Raw genomic sequence first — 26,314 nt, forward strand, 5'->3', positions numbered from 1 at the left:
TTGGTAATAAATTTTGGATTGTCATAGCTATATCATGTTTCCTCCATACTTTTTATTTAGATTCGCCACTAAAAATTACGTTTTTCCCAAAATTTATGTCATTTTTATGGAGTTTTGCAAGATCGAGACGCTTCACCAGGATCGTTGCGCTTATGAAGGTTTTTCTAGGAATGTGGTTACGAAAATTGTTGGCTTTTAAAACATTTCAAACGGTTTCGCGAGGAATATTAATTTGCTTATATTTTTTTAGGTCTTTTAGAGTATTCCCCTTCTTTTGTGTTCATTTGTTTCTGGTAATATTTCGTTTTTCATACTCTGTAAGTTTGTTTGGTCGACCTGATCGGTGCTTATTTTCAGTGGTATTTTTGTTCTTGTTACTTCTTAAAATATTTTTTACCAGAGCACAATAAATTTCAATTGTTTTTTCTATTTCTCCGTACGACGTTTATTCACTTCTTTATTTTATAATTTGCATTAATCTCGTGAGAAATTCCTTTGCATTTTTGTATGTTTTGTGACATTTTAAGGAAAAGAAATAATGAACTGACTTTGATTTATAAATTGTTATTTAAATGCACAAAAACCAAGTACCGTTAGTTAACGGTATTTAGTTAAAAAATTTTTTTTTAATACTTCTATTGATTCGTCACTGTATTATGTTTTATTGTAGAAGTTTTCGAAATTGATCTATATTTTTAATTTATAACTCTATCTTAAATCAAAATTATATATTTATTTAATAACATAAGTTTCAAGTAAGCTTGTTACATTCTTTACATCAAGTAAGCTTTTTACATTCTTGTCTGGCTTGTTATTTTCACACCCACCCTAGAGATGACATTTTTTTTTTTTTTTTAATTCTCTTATCGATAACTATTGGTTATTACATTATAACATTGAAATCTTAATAATCTACACAAAGAATCAAAAGAATCTCAAAGAATTCGTCATCTGAAAAAAACTGTTGTATATATTGAAAAAAGATACAAATTCGCTATGCAGGACACGAATCCTGATTTATATGAGGAAATTAAATTATTTCGCAACGCACGGGAACGTGAGAAATATGATAATATGGCTGATTTATATGCAATCATCAATACATTACAACAACTAGAAAAGGCTTATATACGGGATTGCATTACTCCTCAAGAATACACAGCAGCATGTTCGAAATACTTGGTGCAATATAAAGTTGCCTTTAAGCAAGTACAAGGTGATGATTATCCAACAGTAGATACGTTCGTTAAAAAGTTTCGATTAGATTGTCCAGCAGCACTTGAACGCATTCGTGAAGACCGTCCAATAACGATAAAAGATGATAAAGGCAATACGTCAAAGTGTATAGCGGAAATAGTTTCATTGTTTATAACAATAATGGATAAATTACGTTTAAAAATGAATACAATGGACGCCTTACAAATGGATGTAAAAGATTTGACAGATAACATGAATCGCCTCTCATTAATACCAAAAGATTTCGAGGCTAGGGTTAAAGTGGAATCATGGCTGTCTACGTTAAATGAAATGCAAGCATCTGATGAATTAAGCGAAGCTCAAGTAAGGCAATTTCTATTCGACTTGGAATCTGCCTATGCAGATTTCACTAAATTACTTCACAGCCAGTAGAAATAATGGCCATAATAATAAAATACTCGCATGTATTCGTCTAATCAAACTCTGTGTGAAGAAGTATTAGATTTAGATTTCTTTTATAAAATATTTTCTTTTTTTTCTTTTTTTTGTAAAATAATATTTAAATGCATAATTTAAAATTTAAGGACATTAAAAAAATTTATAGTCTAAAAGAGAATATGATGTACGGGAAGGGCATTGCTGTTGACGTTGGAAATTTTACTTTTAAGTTATCTTTTTAAATCGACACAACTCGCAATTGATATGATTAGTTTCCTCTATCGCTTGTAGAATGATTTGATAAGACAAGGCCAATGACAAAGAAAATAATTTTGGTGTTCAGAACGAATACTTATACTTATGTTTTGATTTGGTCATTTATATTAAGTAATACTCTCAAAAATCAAAACAAGAATATTATAGTAGGGCAAGGCCGACATTTAGGTGCCCTACGCGCCATTTCCTGAACATACCGCAAATTATTTATTGTTTTTATACAAATGGATAATTTTGATGGAAGTCCTCATCTTGGAGGATACTTAAAGCGTCAACTAAAGCGGTTTAAAATTTGGAACAACGTCGATTGTCGTTTGTCAAAAATTTTCTTGTTTTCTAATTGATTCCGTCATAACAAAAAAGGACCCTATTTAAACTCTCTATGGACAATTTACAAAGGACCAGTTTTCATCATAAAGTACCAGCATCTATATATAATAGGGTTACATTGTCCAAATTCCGAAAGATTAATTCTTATATCAAATTGTTATTATGAACAAATTTACATCAAGAAGTATTGAAAAAATTAACTGTTTTTTTTATCATGGAGAGCTTCAATTTCCATGGGAATTGTTATATGGCAAGGGGTTCAACAAACTGACCCATCGTTTACGGTTTCCACACCCACTTAGAAAGGCAGAATACTAGATATACTATTGCTAAGCGACTTCTCAAAGTAAAGGGGGGTGGTCGAGGAAGTAGTTCGATCCGAATCATTTGCAATAACTTTCCACATTCCATTAAAATGTTTCGGAAGTTTGAGAACTGGGACCTGTAGCTTCAACACAAAGTTATAGGAGCATACATCAGATGAACAGACAAGTTTAGAACGTATCTAACACCTAGAAAGACTTTGGATAGACCCACATTTTATTATATTCTAAATCGATCGGTGGGGTTTAACTCAAGTCCTTCGGGGTGTTACATAAGTCCACGCAAAGTGCTCTTGCACCATAAGTCATATAGGTTATAAACATTACTGGGAGCAAAACATGCTTCATAAGCATAAGCGTATTAATATATAACCTTAACGTGAGGTGAATTGCGCTACTGATACAATACAAATATTTGAGTTATTATTGTAATGTTTGAGATAACTTTGTATTCATTGCACTACTTACAAATTAAATGTTCAATATATCTATATATATATATATAAGTATATATATATATAGTTTTTGATATCTGCTTGAACCGGATGAAATATGTATTTGTGAACAAAGATACGTGATCGTAATTGTGAGATCAATAAACACACAAACGGATAAGGGTAAATTAATTTCGCCGCTTACGTCGATTAAAAATATACTTTTCTTTGTTTTCATTATTTATAAGTAATTACTAAATCATAAGAAGCTGTCGCGCGGTAAAAAACCAAAATAAATTCGGAAATAATAAAATAAGTAATAAAAGTCTACGGTGCATAATTTAAATGATTTGATGTCGTTATCTCCACGTGCTATAACAGTAAAAACACTTGTAAAAATATTTATTAAATTAAAGTTTTATTGGTTGGTAGCAGGGAATTAGAAAAGGGAATGTGTTTGGATTTCAAGTTTCATTCAAAAAAAAAATGAAAGGCATTTCATTAACAGTCTTGTGTGTTGTGTTTAAATAATTAAAATCAAAACTTCATATATTAAAAAAAAAAAAATGAGTGTAAAAAACGGCGAATCGCGAATGCAAGTAGGTCTACAATTTTATTTATTTTTGTCGGATCTTCCTTGTGTGTTCTCTTTTTTTTTTTGCTTTATAAATTAATTAAGTAATGAATAATTTAATAAGTAAGTAATAATTTAAATAATCACCAGCACGCTACGTTAAAGGTATTTACAATAACTGAAAGTTCTACTTATAAGGTTTATTTTGTGAGCGAGTCTTTTATTGTTGTAATGTCTTGTTGCTTTTCATTAGAATACCACAGATTGTTCCACTAATTTATAACCTTGGCCATTAAAACTTTTTGGTGGATAGCATACAAAAAGACAAAGCTGCAGCATAGATAAAATGCAGCCCAAAAAGTTAGGAAGCTTAAAACATAAAATGTATATACATTAGCGAAGACAAACGAAATTAATTTGTAATTTCTTACTTGAATAAATGTATCCGATATAATGATGCCGTAGACTAACCATTGTATTGAGACTAAAAACGACATTATTATCATAGGAAATGGCAAACTTTCAGAATTCTTAATCCGTATAACATGTAGTAGGTTGATTAATGGCGCAGCGAAAAAGCAAACCGTTACTATGCAGCAAACAATGCCTGAAATACAAAAAAAAAAAAAGATAAGTAAATTTTTAATAAGAATTAAATTTGCAATTTTTACAATTACCCATAAACTTTTGTGATTGCTGTGTATCCATTAGACTATTGTCGTACAATATGATTCCAAACAAAGCCAATACTATAAACAGAAATTGTTTAACATGACTCTTCTTATTGACTGTAATCACGTAGTATATCAAAGTGTATATAAAAAACAGGCAAACACCGACGATGTTAACCAAGACAACGCTATTTTCGCTGCTTAATATCCCGTAATGTATCCAATATCCGCATCTTAAAGATTGTGTGTGAAGTCATAAAAAAATTATCCATCAATATATATATTTGTAAATAGTTTACGATAAAAATCCACATATAAAAGGGAATCCTGAAGAGTCACCAGTACTTTTTTTTTTAACGTATTTCAGGCAAATTAGTGCTCCTGATAAGTATTGCAAAATTGTAGTAATTACGGCGGTAATCTCCAATAAAGATATAAATCCTTGAGCGTTATGCATATTTTAATTATATTTATACTGTTATCATCTTTTATTAGATTATAAATATCATAAAAATTATTCAATTAATCTTTGTTTACTTATAATAATAATAATATAAAAGAAATTATCTACAAATACTTTGTAATTTTCTTCTAAAATTTCTACGTCAACATAAATATATTTAGCTTCTTTTTATTACTTATCATTCATTGAAAATTATTAGCATCTCAAAGTGCGTAGGAAGTTGCCAGGCCAGTTTCACAAACGCTGAGAAGGAGAGATAAATAGAATTTTATGCAGTACTAGGACAAATTTAAATTTTTGTTCAGTCAGTATACTGGCTAATTGAATAAGTCTTTTTCGTTTCATATTTTACTTGATACCATTGACTTCATGTGGTAAGAGAGAATACACATCAACATTACCTTACCTAAATAATTTTTGCTCTTAGTTGTGACAGTTGCTTTTACAGGACTGCAGGGTCCGTCTTTTGATACTACTTCGCATAACGGCAATGTGTTCAAAAACTCGTTAATCGGTTAATCGGTATTTCCAACCTTTGTAAAGTTCCGCTTACAAGTTTTGGTAAGTTTAGTAAATTTCAATAAAAGTTTAAGAAAATGTTTACAGGCATTTTACAAAAGTAATTGAAACGATTATAATTCGGTAACTATTAACTAAGAGCTTAATTTCCCAGAACTTGCGCTGCTGTTTCCGCTATGACATTTCGTGAAGCTAATGTTTTCAATCTAGCAATAGACGACATGGAGGAAGAAAGCAACTGAAAGAATCTTAAAAATGTTTAGGTTTGTGTTCATGTAAGCAATAGGTAAAAATGGCGATACTCTCTCCTTTCCAGATTCGAGCAAAATAACATTTTACACTAATCTCCTCTCAGAGCAAACAAAAGTTTAATCGCTGATGGCGCCAAGTATTTAAATGTTAGAAAATTTCTGTTCCGTTCTGTTAGTGAAACTTTAGTGAAAATAATTTAGTACAACAAAACATGCAATACGCAATTAAGATTTCGGTTAACCCGCATAAATACAAATTAATAGTGTACACTTACAATCTCTCAATCTAATCTTTGCACGATAACGATGAGTAAATCTTGCTCCCATTTTTCTTCTCCAGTTCGTTTTGTTAATAAGAATTTTGAAACACAAAATTCGACGAGCGTAAATCAGAGATGTTAAGATATGTTAAAAGCAACGTCAAATGTTTAATTTTTTTTGTTTTTCGACAATACTTTTTGAACTATGAATATCTGTTGAAAAGAGATCAGCAATTTTCGGTCTTTATATATTACATTACTGCACTTTTTTAAGTAAAGCAAACTGGAAAATTGCCCACGTTTTTTGTGGTTTGAAGTGAAGGACTTTAGTATGAAAAGATATGAGTATGATGGTCTAATTAAAGCGTTTGGTATGAAAGCATATGAGTTTGATGGTGTAATCAAAGCGTTTGGTATGAAACGGCCTAAGTATGATTTAGAGACTTTGATATGAAACGGCGTGGGTATGATGGTACAAGACTTGAGTATGATTTAGAGCCTTTGGTATGAAAAGACTGAAGTATGACCATCAGCATGTATGATGGTATGGGTAGTATCATGAAAAGAATCTGATGTCTTTTGTGTTTTTTTGCGAATTGGATTAAATCAAGTGCTGCTTTTGCGTAAATGCGCGTCAGCCACGTTAAAAACTTCCTTCCACATTAAGACTATTGAAAAATATTAGCTTCAGATTTCCAACTCTTTATAACAACTCAAATTCGTTCTCACAATTCTAATTCTGAATTCAATATTGGATTGCTTTATACATTTTGTTGTAAACACAGTTTTTAATATACACAACTAAAAAAAAAAAAGAGTGTAAGTGAGTATAGTGATTGTACGACGAGGTATGAGACTCATCGCATGGATTTATTTTCGTTTTTGCGTTTTATAAAAAGCTTCGTACGAATCGAATATAAAAAGCGTAAGAAGAAGAACACTTAACTAACACAACTGAAATAGCTGAAATAGTCTAGTCTACTTTAAGCTCCCAGTCGGGAAGCATGAATTTTCCGAGTTTTTACGGTAACATTACGTATTATAAAGAAAGCTCACAACATAAACAATGCAAATAAATTGAATATCAAAGGAAATGAAAAAATGTTATTTTAAATACTTAATACAACTGAAATCATGAACATAACTATGTCAAGATTACATTAAATTTGTTTAATAAAAAAATATTACAACTTTTGGATTATTTTCGCACTTCCAAACAATAAATCAACATCCATAGAATTGTAAAAAAAAACAGAAAGTTAAGCAACAAACGGCCTGCTTAACAAAAGCACGTGAAGGTATTAAACAAAAGTTAGAACAAGTTTGTGAATTTAACATCGTCTTTTTGTTGGAATAATTAGCAATGGAGCTAAGGAATCTGGAAGAATCTCAACATCTATGCCCACAATTAACTAAAGGCGAAGTGATAATTAGTAATGGTGGCGATCGAGCGCCGCCAAAAATCAGGGATTGTTCAAAGGTGAGGATATTTCCCCTTTAACAGGCTCAGTACTTTTCAGATTATATATTCATATAAATATATTTATGGGGATTATACACCAGCTAGCAGTCACGCAAGATAAAATTATCTACGACATAGGAGAAAGCAAATTACATTTGATTTTTTTATCAGCAATCACTTTTTTTTTATTTTTTTTTATATCAATCTAAATGACCTTTGCTCAGTGTTATTAAATAGGTTTTGTTTTATTTATATATCTGACGACTTATGTTATCCCTTTTAAAGGTGACATTGTTAGTTTAATAAAATACATGCAAAAAGTAGTAAACTTGTTGAGAGGAGAAGGCACGTAGAACAGATTAATTATTTTTATACCCATCACCGAAGGATGAAGGGTGTATTCATTTTGTCAAAACGTTGGCGACGCCAAGAAGAAAGTCTCAGAGACCCTACAAAGAATGTATATTCTTGATCAGCGTCAAATCCTAAACCGATTTAAGCATGTCCGTCTGTCTGTCTGTGTAATGTCTGTTCTAAATATTCGCTTGACTGTAACAATAAAGCTATCGTCTTTAAATTTCGCACAAACATTGGAATTTCTTGCGCGCAGATTGGTATTGAAAATGAAATTGATGGAAGGACACGCCGACAGACCATGTGAACTGAGAACACCTCTGTTTTCCAAAAAGAAATAAAAATTGGTTGTTTGCTCGTTACTCATAAACTACAGCAGATAACTGTACAAAAATTTGAATGCATATTCTTTGGGCGATAATGTGGCAACTACAGTTGAGAAAAATTGACCGCGCCCACCCAATACTATAGTGTATCATATAAGGCGCGTAAACAATCTGCAAAAACCCCATAAAGTACATAAATTCTTGGCCACTTTCCAATTTGAAATGCATATAAACATGTGCGTCAGTTCGTCCGTTCATCCGTCCGTCTGCGTAACTTTTGTGATACACATTCTCCCGTTACCGAAAGTGAAGACATTACCTACAAATTTGCAAAAAATTTGGAAGTGACTTAAACTTTTTCAAGGGCATCTCTACAATGCCTATGCGACAAAAACTTTTATTTTGAAAATAGTAAAAATCAGACGCGCCCACTCTATATTATAAAGCATGAAAGTTTAATTCTTTAATTTCTCTTTTGTCTTTTTTTAGGATAACGAAGACGGGTATAAAAGAACCGATCATGACCGAATATAATTATTTTATTTGTTTGCTCTCATATAGTAGAAATAATATTTTTTTTAAAAAAGAGTTCAAATTAGTTTTGTAAATTAAGTGATTCAGAATAATTCAATTAATGGTTGTTTTATAGAGAAGGGAGATATATTAGATTCTTTCTACCGTTTGTAACACCAACAGTCCATATATAGACAATTGTATAAATTCCACAGATTACTATATAGAGAATGCAACAGGTGTGAATATAGCTAATTCAATGTATCCATATATAGCCAATCCTCCTTCAATTTGCTTGTGTCCGTTCATTCACATGTCGGTCACACCGTTGCTTAAATTTGAAATGTTTTCGAATAAATTCAAATCGGATTCGAAACCGGAACGCAACATAGAAATTGTTTGTTAGCAATCAAAAAACGTTTTCAAAAGTGGAAACTATTATAACTGTTTGTTATAAGCAGGTAACGACATATGAGACCAGTTGAATTGACTTTGTGTCAGTTGTTATTGCGACCTAACGATCAAGCGGTGTGTTACATCCGTAGTAAAAGCACTTATCCGCCCAGGTAGCCGAATAGGTAAGAATCGCGACTACCAAGTCATTTTTTTTTGAATTCAAATCTCAAGTGCGGTAGAGCACTTTATGAGTGTACGGTTCCTAAAGCCATAACACTTACCGATTGGGCGCACAGACTCGCTGGGCTGCGACCACCACTACCGCGTCCCTATTGTTTCTTTCTTTCGCTTTCCTGACTTCTTCCTGACTGTCGCCGCGTTACACGTATAGGAAACATCCCTGAACATCCCTGAGTCACTGGTCATGCAAAAAAAAAAAGATTTGGTTTCAGTTATAGGGTATCAAAGATTCGTCTTAAGCTGAGTATAATTTTCTTATTTGTTTATTATGGTTTCTTAACAAAGTTTTTCTAGAGACGCGTACGTCTTAAAGTACACGCGTTTACCTACAGGGCCGCAATTCTATGAACGTTCGATTATAGATAGTAATTGTTGTAAATAAAATGTAATCAATAAGCATATTGCGGTTGTCGGCCGCTGTCTTATCTTTCCCTAAGAAAGCTTCTAAAATATCTCTTAAGCAAATACGGGGCTGGCAAAAAGATATTTTCGGTTTCTTTGCGTTTACTTCTAAATTTTCTTTTTTGAAGAATCGTCTCAACTTGTTAATTTCCGCGTTAACGTAGTTATATTTGGCGATTTCAGTCTATCTAATATTTCTTAGGGATGAGATGAAGACAATCAACGCATCACTTCCATGCATTCTTCTTCTAACTATGTTTTGAAATTAAATAAAGCCTGCAACGTTGTTGCACCCATCAAATAAAAGTAAGGATACACATACATGTATACATACATGCATACATATATACTTATCGTATTTAAAGCGCTTTCTAAAGCATACGTATTTACACATTAGTAAACAAAGGGCTTTCTACAGTAAGCAAGGCTTTCTCAAAGTACCACATTCCAGTCCATACTGCCGCTGTTGGCTGCATTTTCAAAAGTAATACTTAACGATAGTTTAAGGATAGCTACCATACGAAGAGATTCTAGAACGGCCAGTAAGGTGCAAGTCTTTCACTAACTTTAAGGTTGAAAATCCTATTGCCTGAGTTGGAAAGATATATCCTTCAATGATGTTCCGTCAAATTTTCTCAACAAACCGAAGTGTAGAACACGAATTGAAGTATGTGCCAGTGCACAAGGCGTTTGGCCTCAACTCAACGTAGGCATTACTAATACCAGTCTGAACTTTTGGTTCTTTATTCAAGTATTAGTAAAGATTTTTGAAGTTATGATGTATTTGCTTGGGATGATAGGTATTTAAATTTCCTCTAAAGCTTCTTATATCATTGTTGTATCCATCGCCGAAAGATTATGCAACGACTAGAAGGAAGCTTTAGGGACTTCACATAATATATATATTCTTGATTAGGATGAAATTCTGAGTCCGTCTGTCCCTCTATCCATCTTTGTTATCTCTATTATAAACATTGTATTGGCCATAAAAATTGAAGCGATGGACTTCAAATTTAACAGAAATATTGGAAAATTTTGCACCCAGATTGGTATTGAAAATGGACCAATGGGTCGAAAGACACAGCTACAGTACCGCGTAAACTGCGCATATCTTTGATTTTCACTCATTACTCATAAACCACACAGCAAGTATGCCTGTATTTATAAATACTGCAGATGATGGTCTAGCACCTATACGAAAATGGGAAAAATTGTCCATGTCTACCCAATACTATAGTGTATCAACATTTAATTTATCTTTTCGTACAGTATATATACTCTTGACCTGCTTGAAATTCGAAGTGTATTCCATCCGTAAATCGGTCCACACGCCTGTGCAACAAATACTATGAACACTTTTGCTTTCCGTATTTCTTGCTTGTTACTCATAAAGCCCAACAATTAATTACCTCAGATAAATTTTCCCCTTTATTTGAAAAATAGAAAAAATCAGTATAGTATATAGAAATCTGATTCTGGTATAGAATATAAACCAAAGAAAATCTGGTTCTTTTCTTCTTTTAAAGTTAACGGTGGTGGGTATAGAAGATTCAATCACGACCGATCATTATTTTCTTACTTATTTTTTATTTATTTAAAAAAGATTTTTTTTTTTTTTACTTTCAGAAACCACAATGGGGTAAATTACTAACCCTTGTTGGTTATGCTTCTACAATTGGCTCAGCCGTACCGGTGGGTTATTGCATTGGTGTTATTAACAGTCCGGCAACAGTAAGTTTTTTAATAAATCCGATTCTAAGATAAATTATGCTAATGCGTTTATCACGATTTCCAGTTAATCAAATCATGGTGCAACGATGTTATTAATCAACGTTACAACGTTCAGTTAAGTGCTTCGAATTTAGAAATCCTATGGGCATCAATCGTTTCAGTATTTCTGATAGGTGGAGCGATTGGGTCATTGGGTGGTGCTTGGGTGGCCAACAAATTTGGAAGGTAAAGGATGATAATTACTTTAGCATTATTTTGAACATCTAAGATACATATAAGACTTCTTTACATATAGGAAAGGATGCTTTCTCATTAGTGGTTTATTGTTTATGATCGGTGGTATTATGTTTTCCTTTTGCCGTATGGCTAATTCGGTGGAAATGTTAATATTGGGCCGTTTATTCGTCGGTTTAGCTTCCGGCTTAACTACAGCTACTTTACCTATGTATTTAAGTGAAATTGCTCCTTTGACATTACGGGGTGCTTTAGGTGTATTCTGTGCTGTGGGTGTAACAGGTGGTGTTGTTGTTGGCCAAGTATTTAGTTTACGGAATATTTTTGGTACATCCGATCTCTGGCACTACGCACTTAGCTTTTATATGGTTCTGGTTGTTATATGCTATTTACCATGCTGTTATTTCCCTGAGAGTCCGAAATATTTATACATTGTACACGGAAATCGTGAGCGTGCTCTACGTGAGCTATTGCGTTTAAGAGGTAAAGACGCTCTCGTCTTAATACAACATGAAATGGAGGAAATGGATATGGAAATCAGTACAAAAGTTGTGACAAGTAGTTTCTTTTCGGTATTAAGTGATCCCGCTCTCATGTTGCCATTGATAATTGTTTGTTGTTTCCATGGCGGTCAGCAATTTTCCGGCATTAATGCGGTAAGCTAAGCAAACAATATATGAATAAATTTGATTTTCATTTCATTTTTCGTTGCAGATATTCTATTACTCTGTTTCGATTTTTGAAAAAGCTGGACTTTCTACGGCCGATGCAGAATGGGCTAATTTAGGTGCTGGTTGCTTAAATTTGGCCACTTCATTTTTGGGTCCCGTTTTAATGGCTAAGGTTAATCGTCGTCCCTTAATGATGTTCTCTAGCGCTGTTTGCGCCTGTTTCTTGTTCACCATTGCTTTCATTTTATATTACATCGTATGTACAAAAAAAAGAAAAATATTTTTTTTATTTTTTTTTTTATTCATTACTTTACACTTTTTTTTCTACTTTTTTTTCCTTTTTTAGGAAGCATTCAGTTGGTTGCCTATGGCTTGCATTGTTTGTGTCATGGGTTATATATTCTTTTATCAATTTGGGCTAGGACCGATACCGTATTTCATTGGGGCCGGTGAGTAAGCATTTAATTTTCTTATGCAAATGCCTGAGATGATTAATTAAAAACAATTGTTTTTTTTTTTTTTGATATTTGAAAAGAAAAAACACATTGCACATAATAGTTACAGTTCAGGAAAGAATAACAAATGTTTTTAGGAAACTTTTTGCGCAGTTCAAAAAACCTCACCTTTCCAGAATTCCGTATGCGTACATCGCGCGGAGATCACTTAGGTAATATCGTTTTTTGAGGAAGTATACGCAGTATTTTCAGAACACATTTGAAATATTGTCATGCCATACAACACTTGCGGTACAAGGGTATGTTAAGTTTGAGCGGAAGTGTGCAACAAATAGAATGACTTGAGACAGGGCCACCTTTTACTATACTTTACAACTAATCTTGTCGATCGAGTTAATCTTGTCTGTCTGTCCGCCTGTCTTCCTCTTTTTTGCACAACCTGCAGATCGCAATTTACGAGATATTTCAATCAAATTTGGTACATTGACGTGATTTGACCCAAGGACGAACTCTATTAAAAATGATCCTGAATAGAGTCAAGCTTGTCTGTCCGCCTGGTCTCCTTGTTTTCTTGTGTTCAAGCTGAAGGCCGCAATTTCAATGAAATTTGGTAGGTTGGTGTGTTTTGGCTCAAGGACGAACGCTATTGAAAATGCCCCGGATAAGACCGACAACATTTTCGACTTTTTCTCCTATAAGGAATTTAGTGGCTCTTCTCCTACTATTGTGCTCTTACCTGCTTTTATTTACACATCTTAAAAGGAATTAAAAAAATTTTTTTTCATTTCTTCGTATTTGCTGGGGCGAGGAAAATTTGTCTTCCCTTAAAAAGCCTGTTATTTAGAGATGAACGATCTTTTGCAAAACTATATGTATGTCGTATCCATCCAAAATCGCTGTTTTCGAAAACTACGCGCAGCATAAAAAATTCTATTACTAAATTCAGCCTTCCACTTGCAACAACCAGAAAAGTCCTTTCTCCGTTCCTCGTTTAATTTGAAAAAATTTTCTCAAAACAGTCAAAAAGGCAACAATTGTGAAATTGTTGTTCCTTTATAGTTGTTAGAAGCATCACAACGACAACAGTAAGGTACAACTTTCTGAAAGTTCGAAAACCAGGCTAATTAGCCGTTTTCGTGAATCTCCTTCATTGCCGGAATTATCGAGACTACCGTCGCCAAATTAAAGCTTAGGCCATAATTTCAAAACATGCAAAACAGTGCAAGCAAATGTTGATACCGGTTAATCTAGTGCCACCTTTAGCTTACTGTGTTTGCTTAGATTATCGAAAAATTAAAAAGTGAGACAACAAATCCAAACTTAGATGCATTTAGTACCTACTTAGCAATCTTTGAGAGTTGAGCGCTATTGGTGTTAAAGTTGGTAAAAACATATATAGGAAGATTTCTTTAAAAATAGTTCAATTGATTTGTTTACACGCCCACGGTCGTCGTAAGATGACGATAGTCTTCTAATTTGTTTATTATGTCTGCACTGCACTCCTTATCTGAAACGTAAATAAATTATGTAAATGCGCTCAAATGCGCCCGCTTTGCGTAAGTATAGTAAACGGAGATGGATGAACTTTTCATATCGGCAGACTGTAATATGATTTATGTGACACATAACGATATACATGTACGCGAATGTATTTATTTATAAACAAGAAATTCGTTTTTTTTTTTTTTTGTTTTTCATATTTTACTCCCAATGGTTGTTTATGTTATGATTATTATTATATAGTGCTGTTGTTGTGCAATTCAATATGTATGTAATGCGCCTTTTATTTATAAACGTTAACATCTCACGTGACTAGCGTATCTGCTGTGAAGGCAACTCGTTTCTACACACAATTACGTTTAATTGTTCATTGAAATAAGTCAAGAGAGTATATGCATATGCACATGTATGTGAATAAATTGATGTTCACGGTTAAATTTCATTAGGGGAATTCCTGACTGTACGAAGTTTCAATGTCCGCACACATATTATAGTTGCATTCACTTTCGCATTTAAAGCTGATCAACTTGAATTGATTTCAATTAAAAGTTGATTCTCAATTACTTTTGTATGTGCATTGGAGATATTAATTAAACATAGATTTATTTATTTATTTTTTTGTTAATTTTTGCATTTTCTCTTTTATTTTTTTATTTGTAATAAATTTATTTTTATTTGTTTTATGTAACTTTCTTGCAGAACTTTTCGAAGTGGCTCCAAGGTCAGTAGCCATGTCAATGGGTAGCTTAGCTTCTTGGTCATGCAATTTTGTAATCGGTATGGCTTTTCCTAGTCTCTCGAGAGTGTGGGGCGCTTTCGTCTTTCTGCCTTTTTCGCTTACTTGCGCGCTATTGTTCCTTTTAACGAAATTCTATTTACCTGAAACTCGCGGACGCGATCCCTCGGAAGTGGCTCCATTGGTAGCTAAAGGCTTTCGTTCTAAAGTTACATAAATTTCTCATCGAGATTGACGGGCGATCGTCGTCTCTGCAATTTAATTTAATTGTTCGCGCACAATGGTTGTTATACGTGCCTCTGTTTAATTCAAAATTTAATTTAATCCGTTGTTAAACACTTTTAAATTTAATTAATTTTAGATAGTCGTAGTTAGTAATTAATAATTCGTCTAAGCTTTTATACTTGATTAATTTATTAAAACGAAAAATAAAACAAAAAAACAAAAGTAGAAAAGATATCATTAATAATATTATACTTTATATATAGAAATTTGTAATTGAAATAAAATTTAAATATATTTAATACAAGTGGTCATTGCATTACGACATGATCATGCGATCATGCCCATGATAATGCCGTTAAATAAAATGTTTTAGTAATAAACTTATAAGCAAATTTGCTTCGGCAGCCAAGTCACCTTAAAGTCCTTAAAGGAGCGAATGATAACATCCAGGCTTGTGTTGAGTGAGCGAAAGAGCTAGGTAGGTACAATCAAGTGCACTGGCCATTCAGGTGTTGAGGGCAACGAAAGGACTAAATGTTTAGCCAACAGGGAACATGATAGGTTCTGAACCTTCGTATGGCCTACCAACAAGCCATATTAATAGTAGTATCGTAATGGGCACAGAATAAATTGGATTGCCGTTGGAACCAATGTGGAGCACAATGAGAGGCAAAAACATTCATAAAATATTCCGATGTGGTACATTAACTACTGGAAGTAAGAAGAAGCGACCTACGTTTAGTCACCGGCTTTTACACGAATTCCCTCAGGTATCATCTGAAGAACATTGGTATGTTCGATATCAATTCATACAGATTCTGCCAAGGTACGAGTGAAACGTCTCATCACATTCTATGTGAATGTGAGGCCACCTGCAGAATTGGACACCATATGTTTTGTCGAGCATTTTACAATGCCTGATAAGGTATGGTGCTCCGATCCAAAGAAGGTAGCGGGGTTTATAGAAATCTTAAAACTGATTTGCGCACGTAATTAATAATTAATAATATAAGCGAATTAAATTCTTTAGCAATTTTGTTAAAAAGAACGCCACGCAATGGTGGATATCATTAAGGCAGATAGTGGAGCTACCCACAGTACAGTAAACTTAGTGTCTACTATTTCCGCTCAACCGCCCGCTCGACAATATGTCGAATATGCGTTGCGTACCTGCAATGCATTATGAAAATATAAAAGCGACGACACAGCATTTATTTACCCAAAATTTCGATTGTCTTAAGCAAATTATATTTATTGTTGAGAAAGTATTTTTATTTATTTGTACATAAACTAACAGATTTAGTTTTGCAGTAAATACTGCATATCGGCAATAAGAGTCAAAGTTCGACGGCCCTTAGTCAACGCGGTATATTAAGTTTGCGCTCAAGTATTCAACAACCAGAAGGACGTAAGTTGGACTTAACCGATCGATTTAGTAGAAATTCTAAACCTGTCTGTCTGTCTTGTTTGCTTGTGCTCAAGCTGTAGATCGCAATTTTTGGGATATATTGATGAAATTTGGTACAATGGCATGTTCGAGCCCAAGGATAAACACTATTCAATATGATTTAGAGCGGACCACGTTTTCGATCATTTCCCGTACAACGCCTTACCTTGAAAAGTCGATATAAGTATAATTTTAGGGTGACGTAGGAGATTTAATGGTGGGTCGAGCCCCACTATAATGTTTTTATTTGTTTTTTTTCTTTTTAAAATATCTCTCACCTACATTACAATAGAGTAGTTCATTTCATTGACGCCGAAACGGGTTGCGTGTTCAAGGCATTTTATATTTCGGAATCTGAGAATTAGAACATTCGTCGCGCCATTCTATGCGAACTTCTAGTAATGTTGTAGCTGTTGTATCAATCTTCTTCTATTTACATACGGATGTATTTTAATATCGCGGATATGAAATAGTTTTCGTTATATTTATTAGACGAATTAATATATCGCAGCGATTCTTCGGAAGGTTTTGTTTGTAGCAGTAGTTATATTCATATTACGAGGAGTAGTGCCAAGTGCTCTCTTGCCGATGTATGGAGTTCAGTAAAACCGAATTGCCCAGAGAAAACAAAGAGAAGAAGGCAAAAATTTTCGATAGGCCTCACCTTAAGCATAAGAGCTTGACAGACCGCTAGCAACCTGAACTGATTTGATCGTCGTCTTGCAAACAGAAAGGCAGAAGAAACCTTGCAAATATTTGCTCTTGGACTAAATAATAGATTTTGATCCACGCTAATCGGAGTAACAACATATTCTATATATAGAGTTTTTTCTTAAGGGAGAATGTTCAAAATGATTGTTAAAAAAAAAATTGTTTGTCCATTTACTAGTTTGCACTAATTTACAAGACTGCATACAAAGCTAAATTTAACGATTTGTACGCGGAACAATAAGTTATTTAAAAAATCATTTGTTTTCTTTTTCTTTAAATTTAATGTTGTACTCTTTCCCTATTAACACCACGTCCGATAATGGCGGAGTTGCTTTACCTAACTGTAGCGCATGACAGGGTTGCGCTATTTTCATTTTTTTAAAACGTTTGCAACGGCCAGAAGGAAACTTTTCCTGATCAGCATCAAATTCTGAATCGATTCCGATAAGCATGTCCGCATATCCGTCCGTCTGTGTAGTGACTCTTGCGAAAATTCTTCTGGCCGCAAAAATGACGGCGTCACCTTCAAATTTATCAGAAACACTGGAAATTTTTGCATCCAAGTTAAGTTGAAAATGACTTGAAGGACACGGCTGCAGTATCACTTGAGCTGAGAACACTTCTCTTTTTCAAAAGGAATAAAAAAATTGGTTCTTTATTCGTTACTTACAAACTACAAGATATAGGACAATGAAGGCAAATTCTGTGGGCGATGCTTTAGAACCTGTACAAAATGAGAAAAAAGTAATTCGTGTCCACCCAATATTATAAAGTCGCGTGCGAATATAATTTTTTATTTGATATTTTTTTTTTTAATATGAAACCATCGCTTATCCCTTATTATTAAAGAAGTTGAAGATAGGGAAAGCAATGACCGCAGGCAAGTGTGGGCCTTTACTAACTGAGAGCACACTGTACCTGTGACTGATGTAAACGGTCTGTTGCTGTTTGAAGTCGTGCTCATCGACTGGCAGGTGGTCTGGTGTCTAGTATTTTATATGAACCAAAAAAAAAAAAAAAGAAAAAAGAAGAACAAACTCATCCGATTCGCGTTCGAATGAAAGTCCAGCTGCTTTCAGTCATCAAATTTTATTTAGCAAAGAATTCTATCTTCATTTTTTTATAACAACTATATAAATTTGTTTTTTTTTTTTTTTTTTATAATTATTATAAATATGTAAAATTAATATGAAAGTAAACTGTAACGTGTTTACCTTTACAAATATTGAGTCACACATAATGGCATTCTTCGAAAGATATATAATAATTATCTTTAAAACATTTACGTGATGATAATTATCTCTTATCCGGAGGGTGTGAGTGACACAATTTAAACATGATATGATAATATGTTTAGATGTAAGTCATCTAATATTTTTTTATGCCATTAACTAAACTAATAAAAACAGTTTAGTAAATTAAAAAAGAAAGCGCATGTCCAGATCTAAAATAATATGACAAAGGTAAGATTTTTTGCGTATTATAAAAATTTAAAGTTCAGCTAAGCACTAATATGAGCATTATTCCAGTAACTCTGTTCGGATCAACATAGTACTTACTCTAAAGTAGTTATTTAATAATTTTTTTTTTGGAAAACTTACGATAATGGGAAAAATTTCAAAAGTAAAAAAAATTTAAAAAAAAATATTAAAACAAAAAAAAATAAATAGATAAACACTTTTTTTTTATTTGATACACAGGACTTTACAACAACAAGAAGTTGGCGTCCTTTATTGGTCGTAACATGTTTTTTCACAACTCTGGGTTCTTGCATACCCGTCGGCTATTTTCTAGGCATTATGAATGGTCCAGCTATGGTAAGAATTTTCACATATATGTCATAAATTCTACATATAATTAATTTGCTTATATATATATTTTTTTTTTTTTTAGTTCATCAAAGTTTGGTGCTATGATACTATCAGAAGTAAATATGGACTCAGTTTAAGCGTCTCGCAATTAGATGTCTTATGGGCTTTGATTGTGGCTATCTTCCTTGTAGGCGGCATATGTGGCTCATTGTTTGCGGCTTGGTGTTGCAATAAATTTGGAAGGTAAGTATTTTTAAAAAAAAAATAAAATATATATCAGTGATTCATTGGAGATTAGTGGGCAACTTGTACGACTGCTGTTCTAATAATTTATCCATTTTAACTAAAGTGATATAATTTCGAAACTGTTCGCCTGCTTGATTAGCAGAATCTACTTTTTTAATATAAGACGGAGAATACAAAGTGTTCTGTCAACGTTTTCAAGAATTTTATCCGATGACAGTTGTCGATTGTGAAGGATAAGGAAAGCCATTAATATGGAATAAATCCTACAATAAGCGCGTGCATGCATTTTGATCACTTTTTCACTTCACTGGGACAATATATATAGCGATCAAATTATTTTCTAACATTTTCCAATCTTTCTAGCAGCATGACGATACCGTGTACAAAGAACGGTATTGATTTAGTAGAGATCCAATCATCGATCCATTTTGACTCTTCTTCAGCATTTCGAATCAAGTGGTAACAGAAGGCGCTATCTCTGATGGGTACACTAGCTGCGCTAAAATTTCCCATTCGGCCCGCAACATGATATCCTTGATAACACTTGCAAAGTGTGGCCGTGCGTTGCCGGGTGTAATGATGACTTCCCGTCTATTAACCGCTATTGGCGGTTTTTCTCTCAACAACACGTCGTTCAATCTGTTTAATTGACGTCGGTAAACATCTACAGGGACAGTTTTATTCGATTTTAACTGCCCGTAATAGACTGTACCGAACTGATCCGACTTTATAGCCATGACTACCCTATTCCGTTATTGAATCGGATGGATTAAATCATCTCGCACTTGGAATTATCGTAGTACACCCAATTTCAATCGCCAGGCATAATACGTCACAGAAAAATTTTATTTTCGGCTGGTAATCATATAGTAGGCACTTTCCCTTCTTTTGGGTTTTTTGCGTCACATGTTGATTCATCAACTCCCAAATCAACTCGAAAGCTCCTTGAGACTTTAATGTACGTTTCCGTCGCAATTCATTGACTTCGAACTTTTTTGGTCCTCCAGGCCATTCTTTGTCGTTTACATCAAAATCATAACATTTGAAACCAAAACCGGGACATGATGGGGAAGCATCACCATAAGCATCCAAAAGTGTTTGATGGGCTTTAAAAACTGCTATTTGATATAGAGAAGGGTCAAAATCATCGAATTTATTTGTTGTGTGATTTCGTGCTACGCATCATTTTCACGAATATATGTCACTGATCAAAAGACATGCAAGCACCTTATTTTCGCCACGATAAGTAGCACAAGGTTTCATTTCTTTTTATGTAATACGAAATCAGCGAATATTATAACGGCTGCTTCAAAAGCCCTAAGCATACTGGAATTGTCATAGTTATTTCCCATCTAAAGCGGATTCTTAATATCTTGCCTGTAGTGCGCAAGAAGTTCTTGGGCCGGAAAGGTTTTAAAGACATTTCGTACGGGAATTTAGTTGGATTCCGGATTTTCTTTACGTGTATTAGACTTGGCGTCGACAACTAGTGGCCCCGATTCGTCATCAAGGGTTCCACAACATACTTTTGAGCAACCCGAGATCGTTTCTTCGTCTTGGCTATTAAATAATTTCCGCCGTTGGTAGCTTTGGATGGAGACGTTATAATAGCACCCTACAGCACTTGTTACCCTTTCCGCCACACACAGACAATTTGATTGATTTTGACCTTCGATTCCATACATCGCAGCTCCTTTAAGTTTTTCCCGTTTGACAAAATTCTTTCCACTTACATACAATACGAATAGAAGTTTGCAAAAGCTAAAATATTACTGCGTCCAAAAAGTAAAACTGATTGGACTTTTTTTTTAGATCTATTTATTATTCCAAATATATTTCGGCGCCTTCAAAGTAATCTTCAAACGCAAATAATATTCCTTATCAACAGTTTCGCCAGGCGGAAGGAATTCATAGTGCACAATACGACGATAATCGACGAAGACTGTTAGCATCACTTTGATCTTTGAGCGACTTTGGCACAATTTTTTCGATCTTAGCTCACCTTTTTCATAATATTTGATCGATTGATCGGTTGCGTTCGGGTCGTATACGTAGATCAAAGACGCATCTCTCGTAATAATACGTTTTATGGCCAATTGATAGTCAGATATTATATCCTCAAACACATAGGAAAATTCCCAAAAAGTCCTTTTTGGTCGAACAAGTGCAGCTGGATGCGCAATTTGACTCAGATGTCTGTCCCAGTGTTATTAGTTTAGAACAACAATTATGTCTCACATGCAATGTACGTACGCAGTTTAACTTGACTATTGGTCATGCTATGTTTTTTGACTTTTTTCGGACGAGAGATCCGACTTCGTTGTCTATATTTGGGATGGAGCTATGAAAACCAATAAAAAAAAGTTAGCAGATCGTTAGTAAAGGTGTGTAAAAAATTCCAAATTTTTTTTCTTATGCTGAACTGTTATGAAAGCCTACAATGATTTTGAAGAGGACTTCCCCGTACATTGTCGCTTGACAAGTGAAACTTATTACGTTCTTAAGAATTCCTATGTACTTACTGAGCTGCACCTATCGACTTACGAATCTGAACAAAGATACCTCGGTTTACTTATAAGATATTATCCTTAAAAATCTCTCGCCATAATTATTTAGGTAAGCTCCGCAACTAGCCGCTTGGATAAGAATCGCGACTAGCAACTCTGTGTTCACGGGTTCAAATCGCAGTGCGTAGGGTTTATTTTGATCGTAGTTATAGGGAGGGAGAGAATGTTATATCTTTACCAACTGGGCACACATCCACTGTGGTCGTTCCGGCCGACACGAATAGGAGACGTCCCTGATATTGGATGATGAGTGAATGTAATGAACAAAAAAAAACAAAAATCTGATAAACTTACCTTGGAAACTATATGTCATATAAACTAATGAATTTTCACAAAATCTATTTAAAGCCTTTGACTATTTTCATGACTTAACTGCATATAAATTCTTTCCTATCTATTTTAGAAAATCTACACTTTTGCTTAGCAAATTCTTGCTAATGGCTTCTGGTTGTGTATTGATTTTATGCCGCTACATGGATTCGGTGAGTCTGTTACTTTTGGGTCGTTTCATTGGAGGCGTGGCAGCTGCTTTAATCACCACAGCTCATCCTATGTATTTATTGGAAATATCGCCAGCCAATCGCAAGGGCAGTGTGGGTGTATACACAGCTCTTGGCGTTGCAATCGGTATTTGTGTGTCCGAAGTAATAGGTTTGAAGCAACTTTTCGGCAACGCGGAATTGTGGCATTACGCGCTAAGCTTCTATATGATTTTCGTATTAGGATCCTTGCCCTCATATCGTTGGTTTGTGGAAAGTCCAGAATGGCTTTTGAAACATAGGCAACAAGATTGCTTGGTTGCTCGTAAAGCTTTAAAGGATCTCTACGGTTCTCAATCAATATCTGTTATATATAAAGAGAAACCTCAAGTAGCCACTAGCGAACCTGTGGATTCCAAAGAATTGAGTTTATTGGCTGTTTTAAGAAATTCCAACTTTCGGTTGCCTTTGATATTGGTGCTAACGTTGCAAGCTTGTCAGCAGTTATGTGGAATAAATGCGGTAATGTCATGCAAAGAACTACTAACGAAAGTAGAGGCTAAACTTGAAAAATGTTTCTTCTTCCCTAGGTATTTTATTATTCAGTGGACATATTTACAGAGGCCGGTTTTTCCGTCGATAACGCTAATTGGATGAATTTGGCTTGCGGTTTGCTAAACTGTGCTGCAGCAGCATTGACTCCTTTCGTAATAAATCGCTTTCCCAGAAGATCGCTATTATTCAGTTCTTTGACAGGTTGTTTAGCGACTTCATTTGGCTTGGCCGTTGGCTTGAAATACATTGTAAGTTAAGACGGAAAGAACCTTTTTTTGTTTTTTTTAGTAGTTTTTATATCTTAATACCTTACAACGCTTGCGATGCAACGGTATATTAAGTTTATATGGATGTCTGCATGCTTGAGGCAGATCCATCGTTTATTATTATGCCGATCAGTTCAGAATCATTTTCTGAATCGATCTATGCTTGTCTGTCCGGTTGTCCGCCTTTTTATGTTCAACTTATAGTTCGCAAATTTTTAAGATATTTTGATGAGCCGAGATGTTGTGTAGCAAGGGCGAACATTATCGAAAATGATCGAGATCTGATCACTTTTTCAATCACTTTATTTTAAAAAGTTTTTATGTCAATAAGTTCATTAAGCGAAGTCGTGTAGGGTATTTAATGTGTGTTACAGCATATTTACTTGTTTTATGTTACATCTTTGTCTTTCCAAGTCTTATAATATTTTTGCTTCTATTTCTAATGCAGAAATTTTACAACTGGCTACCGGCTTTATGCATAATATTTGTTGCTCTATTTATCATAAGTTTTCAATTGGGGTTATCTCCGATACCGTATTTCATTGGTTCAGGTAATTAATGGAATATTTGTCAGTTTTTTTTTAGTTTTGTAAATTTTGTTTCTTTCTTTCTTTTTTATTATTGTAGAACTCTTTGAAGACTCTGCTCGGCCTGTGGCCATGTCGATGGGGAGTTTTGCTTCTTGGTCATGCAATTTTATGATAGCTATGTTTTTCCCTTTATTGGAAAATGCCTGGGGTTCATTTGCTTTTCTTCCTTGTTGCACTGTATGTATCTACAGCCTTATTTTATCGTGGCGTTATTTGCCTGAAACTCGACCTTCAAATCATGAAAATATCTAAGCATTGAAACTATAAAGCATTTAACTCGAATATTAAATAATAATAATAAAATATATTTTTGTAAATACAATTAATTTTAATTAAAATCAAATTCTATTCCTTTGAAAAAACAATACTTTCTTCATTCATCATCGCGCGGTAGGAACTCACTAATATTCTTAGTAATTTTCTAACAACCATAAATAGATCTTATTACCTTGATTATAAACTTCATTACATCCATCAGATCCGCCAAGTTTTTGTATAGCTTAGAGATATAATTCGGAAAAAGTACAGACGAATAGCGGAATTCTGGTAGATAGGCCTCTCTATCTGTTATCAGCCCGCTCGTTGAAATCGCGATGGCTAAGTCAAAATGGTGCCTAAAGAAAAAGTCGTAGAAGACTGCACGGACTGTTTGTAAATAAGATTTCAAGATTTAAATTTATCTCCAAAAGAGATCTCAAGTATGTAAGGGAAACGACAAGTCCGATAAGCTCTATCAAATATGTAAAATACAACAAACGATATCTAAGATGCATACGGTATGGTTTACAATTCTAATAACCAATCGTTGTTGATTTCATCTGTTGTGCGCAGGCTTATGGTGATGGTATTAACGTCACGTGCAGAGGGCATAAATGTCTAAAATTGTGTTTTTTTATACGTAGGACATTCGGCCATAATAAGCACATCGCAAAATAATTATACATTTGTTTTGTGCTAAATAAAGATATTTCGCCGGCCGTGTGCCATAACGATACAAAAGAAAGACATTTTTGCATCACAGTTGGATCTATTTTGAGAATTTCAGGCGTAACAATTCAGGACAGACGCAGGTGTGCCCTTCACATTCATTGCGAGACTGAAGCACTCTACCAGAAAGACGAGGTGCTTCGCTTAGGGGGACCAGAAGAGTGTGATCTATTAATAGCCATAAAAGTCTTCTGCACATGATTAACTTTAAAAGCCACCAACAACAAGTAAAAGATCTGAACTTTGGAGTTTGAAAAACGAGGGATGTGGGAACAAAGGCATCACAAGCTCATCTTTTCACATCACATCCATCCATATATAGATAAAATCGGTTCGCGATATGTTAGCAGCACTGCTGTCTTCCGTCGGTCGGTTTACCTTATAAGTTACGGCTAACAGAGGCAAAGTTATGCTCTTGTATGACAATGCTCGGCGACACGGTGCGACGCTAGAGTTGTAAAGGACACACTGTCGCAGTTCAAGTTGCAGCTTCTGCCGCACCCAGTGTACTCACAAGACACAGCCCCTTTTGATTACCATTTGTTCAGATCGATGCAGCGTACTCGGCTGGCACGTGATTCCTAGTTGCTGAAAAAAAGGATCAATAATTGGATCGCTGCCAAACCGATATCGTTTATTCGATACGGTGTGACTATGTTGGCAGAATGATGGGAAAATGTTGTATTACCTGCAAGGATCTAATATAAAAACAATTACGATCCTTTCGGCGATCGTTTCTTTTCAATACAATTACAGCCTTTAAGAATTCGTTATGATAATCCTAATGTTCGCATTGTTTGCCAACAAGTTGGCTTGGGCCCGGTTGATGTATTCAAAAACCGTGATTCGCAGAAATGTGGTTTGTGAACAGTCTTGACAAGCATCAATCCTCAAGTAATTCTAACAATTTCCTGAGCCCCATTATTGGTTAGTCGACCGCAGCATACCTGGTCCTGTATTCCTTTTTTCCTTCGATATTGCATATAAGAGTTTGATTTAATTTAATTCATTTTCTCCTTCCACCAGACATCGAGAAAACGTTCTGTCTACTTTATAACGAATGATTTCAATAAATACCTTTTCATTCTTATCCATGTGCTCTCATTTTCAATTTTCCTTTTCCTTTTTTTTTTTTTTTTTTGCTTTTAAAGTGAGATCACGAAAAATGTTTTCGTTCTTATCATTCGCTCTGCAAATGATACGCAGACGCTATTAATATTACGTTTTCCGTTAAAAGAAAAACTGAGCAGCATCCTAAAGAGGCAAATAGCGTCACAAGAAAAACGTCAGTAGTTGAGGAAATTATTAAATTTACGGTTAGTAGCGGTTAGATGCTCTGGCAGACAGACGCAAAACGAGAACAAGCGATATATTGACGATAAAAATAAAGTAAAAGAAAAAAAAAAAAATGAAAATAAAATGAAAATAAAAAAATAAAAATGAAAAATACGTTAAACAATAGCGAAAAAGCAGACGACATGTGAGTGAATGCGTCTGAACAAAGAAACAAAAAAAAAAAAAAATTAAAATAGAAATTCAATCGTAACGAAGTGTTTAAAAATAAATTTCTTCATTAGCTATTAAAGAACTAAAAAAGAATCAAAATAAATAGAATAATAGTGATTTTGTAATAGATAATTATACAAAAACAAAAAAAATAAAAAAAAAATTTAA

At 34.1% G+C, this 26,314-nt stretch overlaps 4 protein-coding genes across 4 annotated transcripts; 3 read left to right on the top strand and 1 right to left on the bottom strand.

Annotated features, from left to right (window-relative positions):
• The first annotated feature begins 915 nt into the window (after nt 1-915).
• Nucleotides 916-6,000, top strand: LOC119636907 (vacuolar protein sorting-associated protein 28 homolog). Its single transcript, XM_038032615.1, has 2 exons — nt 916-3,597; nt 5,542-6,000. The coding sequence occupies exon 1, from the start codon at nt 997-999 to the stop codon at nt 1,627-1,629; it is 633 nt and encodes a 210-aa protein (XP_037888543.1). The 5' UTR covers nt 916-996; the 3' UTR covers nt 1,630-3,597; nt 5,542-6,000.
• LOC119636906 (sugar transporter SWEET1) lies at nt 3,648-4,787 on the bottom strand. Its single transcript, XM_038032613.1, has 4 exons — nt 4,543-4,787; nt 4,250-4,476; nt 4,004-4,179; nt 3,648-3,941 (listed from the first exon to the last, which is right to left on the bottom strand). Exons 1-4 carry the CDS (start codon nt 4,698-4,700, stop codon nt 3,822-3,824), a joined length of 681 nt encoding a protein of 226 aa, XP_037888541.1. The 5' UTR covers nt 4,701-4,787; the 3' UTR covers nt 3,648-3,821.
• Nucleotides 6,001-6,607: 607 nt separating the features above from the next.
• Nucleotides 6,608-15,203, top strand: LOC119636905 (solute carrier family 2, facilitated glucose transporter member 1). The gene is made up of 8 exons (XM_038032612.1): nt 6,608-7,034; nt 7,098-7,216; nt 11,056-11,160; nt 11,225-11,385; nt 11,456-12,050; nt 12,109-12,321; nt 12,412-12,514; nt 14,720-15,203. The coding sequence occupies exons 2-8, from the start codon at nt 7,100-7,102 to the stop codon at nt 14,971-14,973; spliced, it is 1,548 nt and encodes a 515-aa protein (XP_037888540.1). The 5' UTR covers nt 6,608-7,034; nt 7,098-7,099; the 3' UTR covers nt 14,974-15,203.
• Nucleotides 15,204-17,829: 2,626 nt separating this feature from the next.
• LOC119637012 (solute carrier family 2, facilitated glucose transporter member 3-like) lies at nt 17,830-24,774 on the top strand. The gene is made up of 7 exons (XM_038032785.1): nt 17,830-17,883; nt 18,840-18,956; nt 19,033-19,193; nt 22,167-22,764; nt 22,833-23,045; nt 23,512-23,614; nt 23,691-24,774. The coding sequence occupies exons 1-7, from the start codon at nt 17,830-17,832 to the stop codon at nt 23,903-23,905; spliced, it is 1,461 nt and encodes a 486-aa protein (XP_037888713.1). The 3' UTR covers nt 23,906-24,774.
• The last annotated feature ends 1,540 nt before the right edge of the window (nt 24,775-26,314 follow it).

The sequence above is a fragment of the Glossina fuscipes genome, unplaced genomic scaffold (assembly GCF_014805625.2).
Source record: "Glossina fuscipes isolate IAEA_lab_2018 unplaced genomic scaffold, Yale_Gfus_2 42, whole genome shotgun sequence".
Lineage (NCBI taxonomy): Eukaryota > Metazoa > Arthropoda > Insecta > Diptera > Glossinidae > Glossina > Glossina fuscipes.

Coding starts and splice junctions, on each gene's coding strand:
- LOC119637012 (XM_038032785.1), top strand. CDS start 17,830: ATGAAGGCAAATTCTGTGGGCGATGCTTTAGAACCTGTACAAAATGAG. Junction 19,194..22,166: donor TGTTGCAATAAATTTGGAAG/GTAAGTATTTTT, acceptor TATCTATTTTAG/AAAATCTACACTTTTGCTTA. Junction 23,046..23,511: donor CCGTTGGCTTGAAATACATT/GTAAGTTAAGAC, acceptor TTTCTAATGCAG/AAATTTTACAACTGGCTACC.
- LOC119636906 (XM_038032613.1), bottom strand. CDS start 4,700: ATGCATAACGCTCAAGGATTTATATCTTTATTGGAGATTACCGCCGTA. Junction 4,180..4,249: donor GCAATCACAAAAGTTTATGG/GTAATTGTAAAA, acceptor TTTGTATTTCAG/GCATTGTTTGCTGCATAGTA. Junction 3,942..4,003: donor TATCGGATACATTTATTCAA/GTAAGAAATTAC, acceptor TTATGTTTTAAG/CTTCCTAACTTTTTGGGCTG.
- LOC119636905 (XM_038032612.1), top strand. CDS start 7,100: ATGGAGCTAAGGAATCTGGAAGAATCTCAACATCTATGCCCACAATTA. Junction 11,161..11,224: donor TTATTAACAGTCCGGCAACA/GTAAGTTTTTTA, acceptor CACGATTTCCAG/TTAATCAAATCATGGTGCAA. Junction 11,386..11,455: donor GTGGCCAACAAATTTGGAAG/GTAAAGGATGAT, acceptor CTTTACATATAG/GAAAGGATGCTTTCTCATTA.
- LOC119636907 (XM_038032615.1), top strand. CDS start 997: ATGCAGGACACGAATCCTGATTTATATGAGGAAATTAAATTATTTCGC.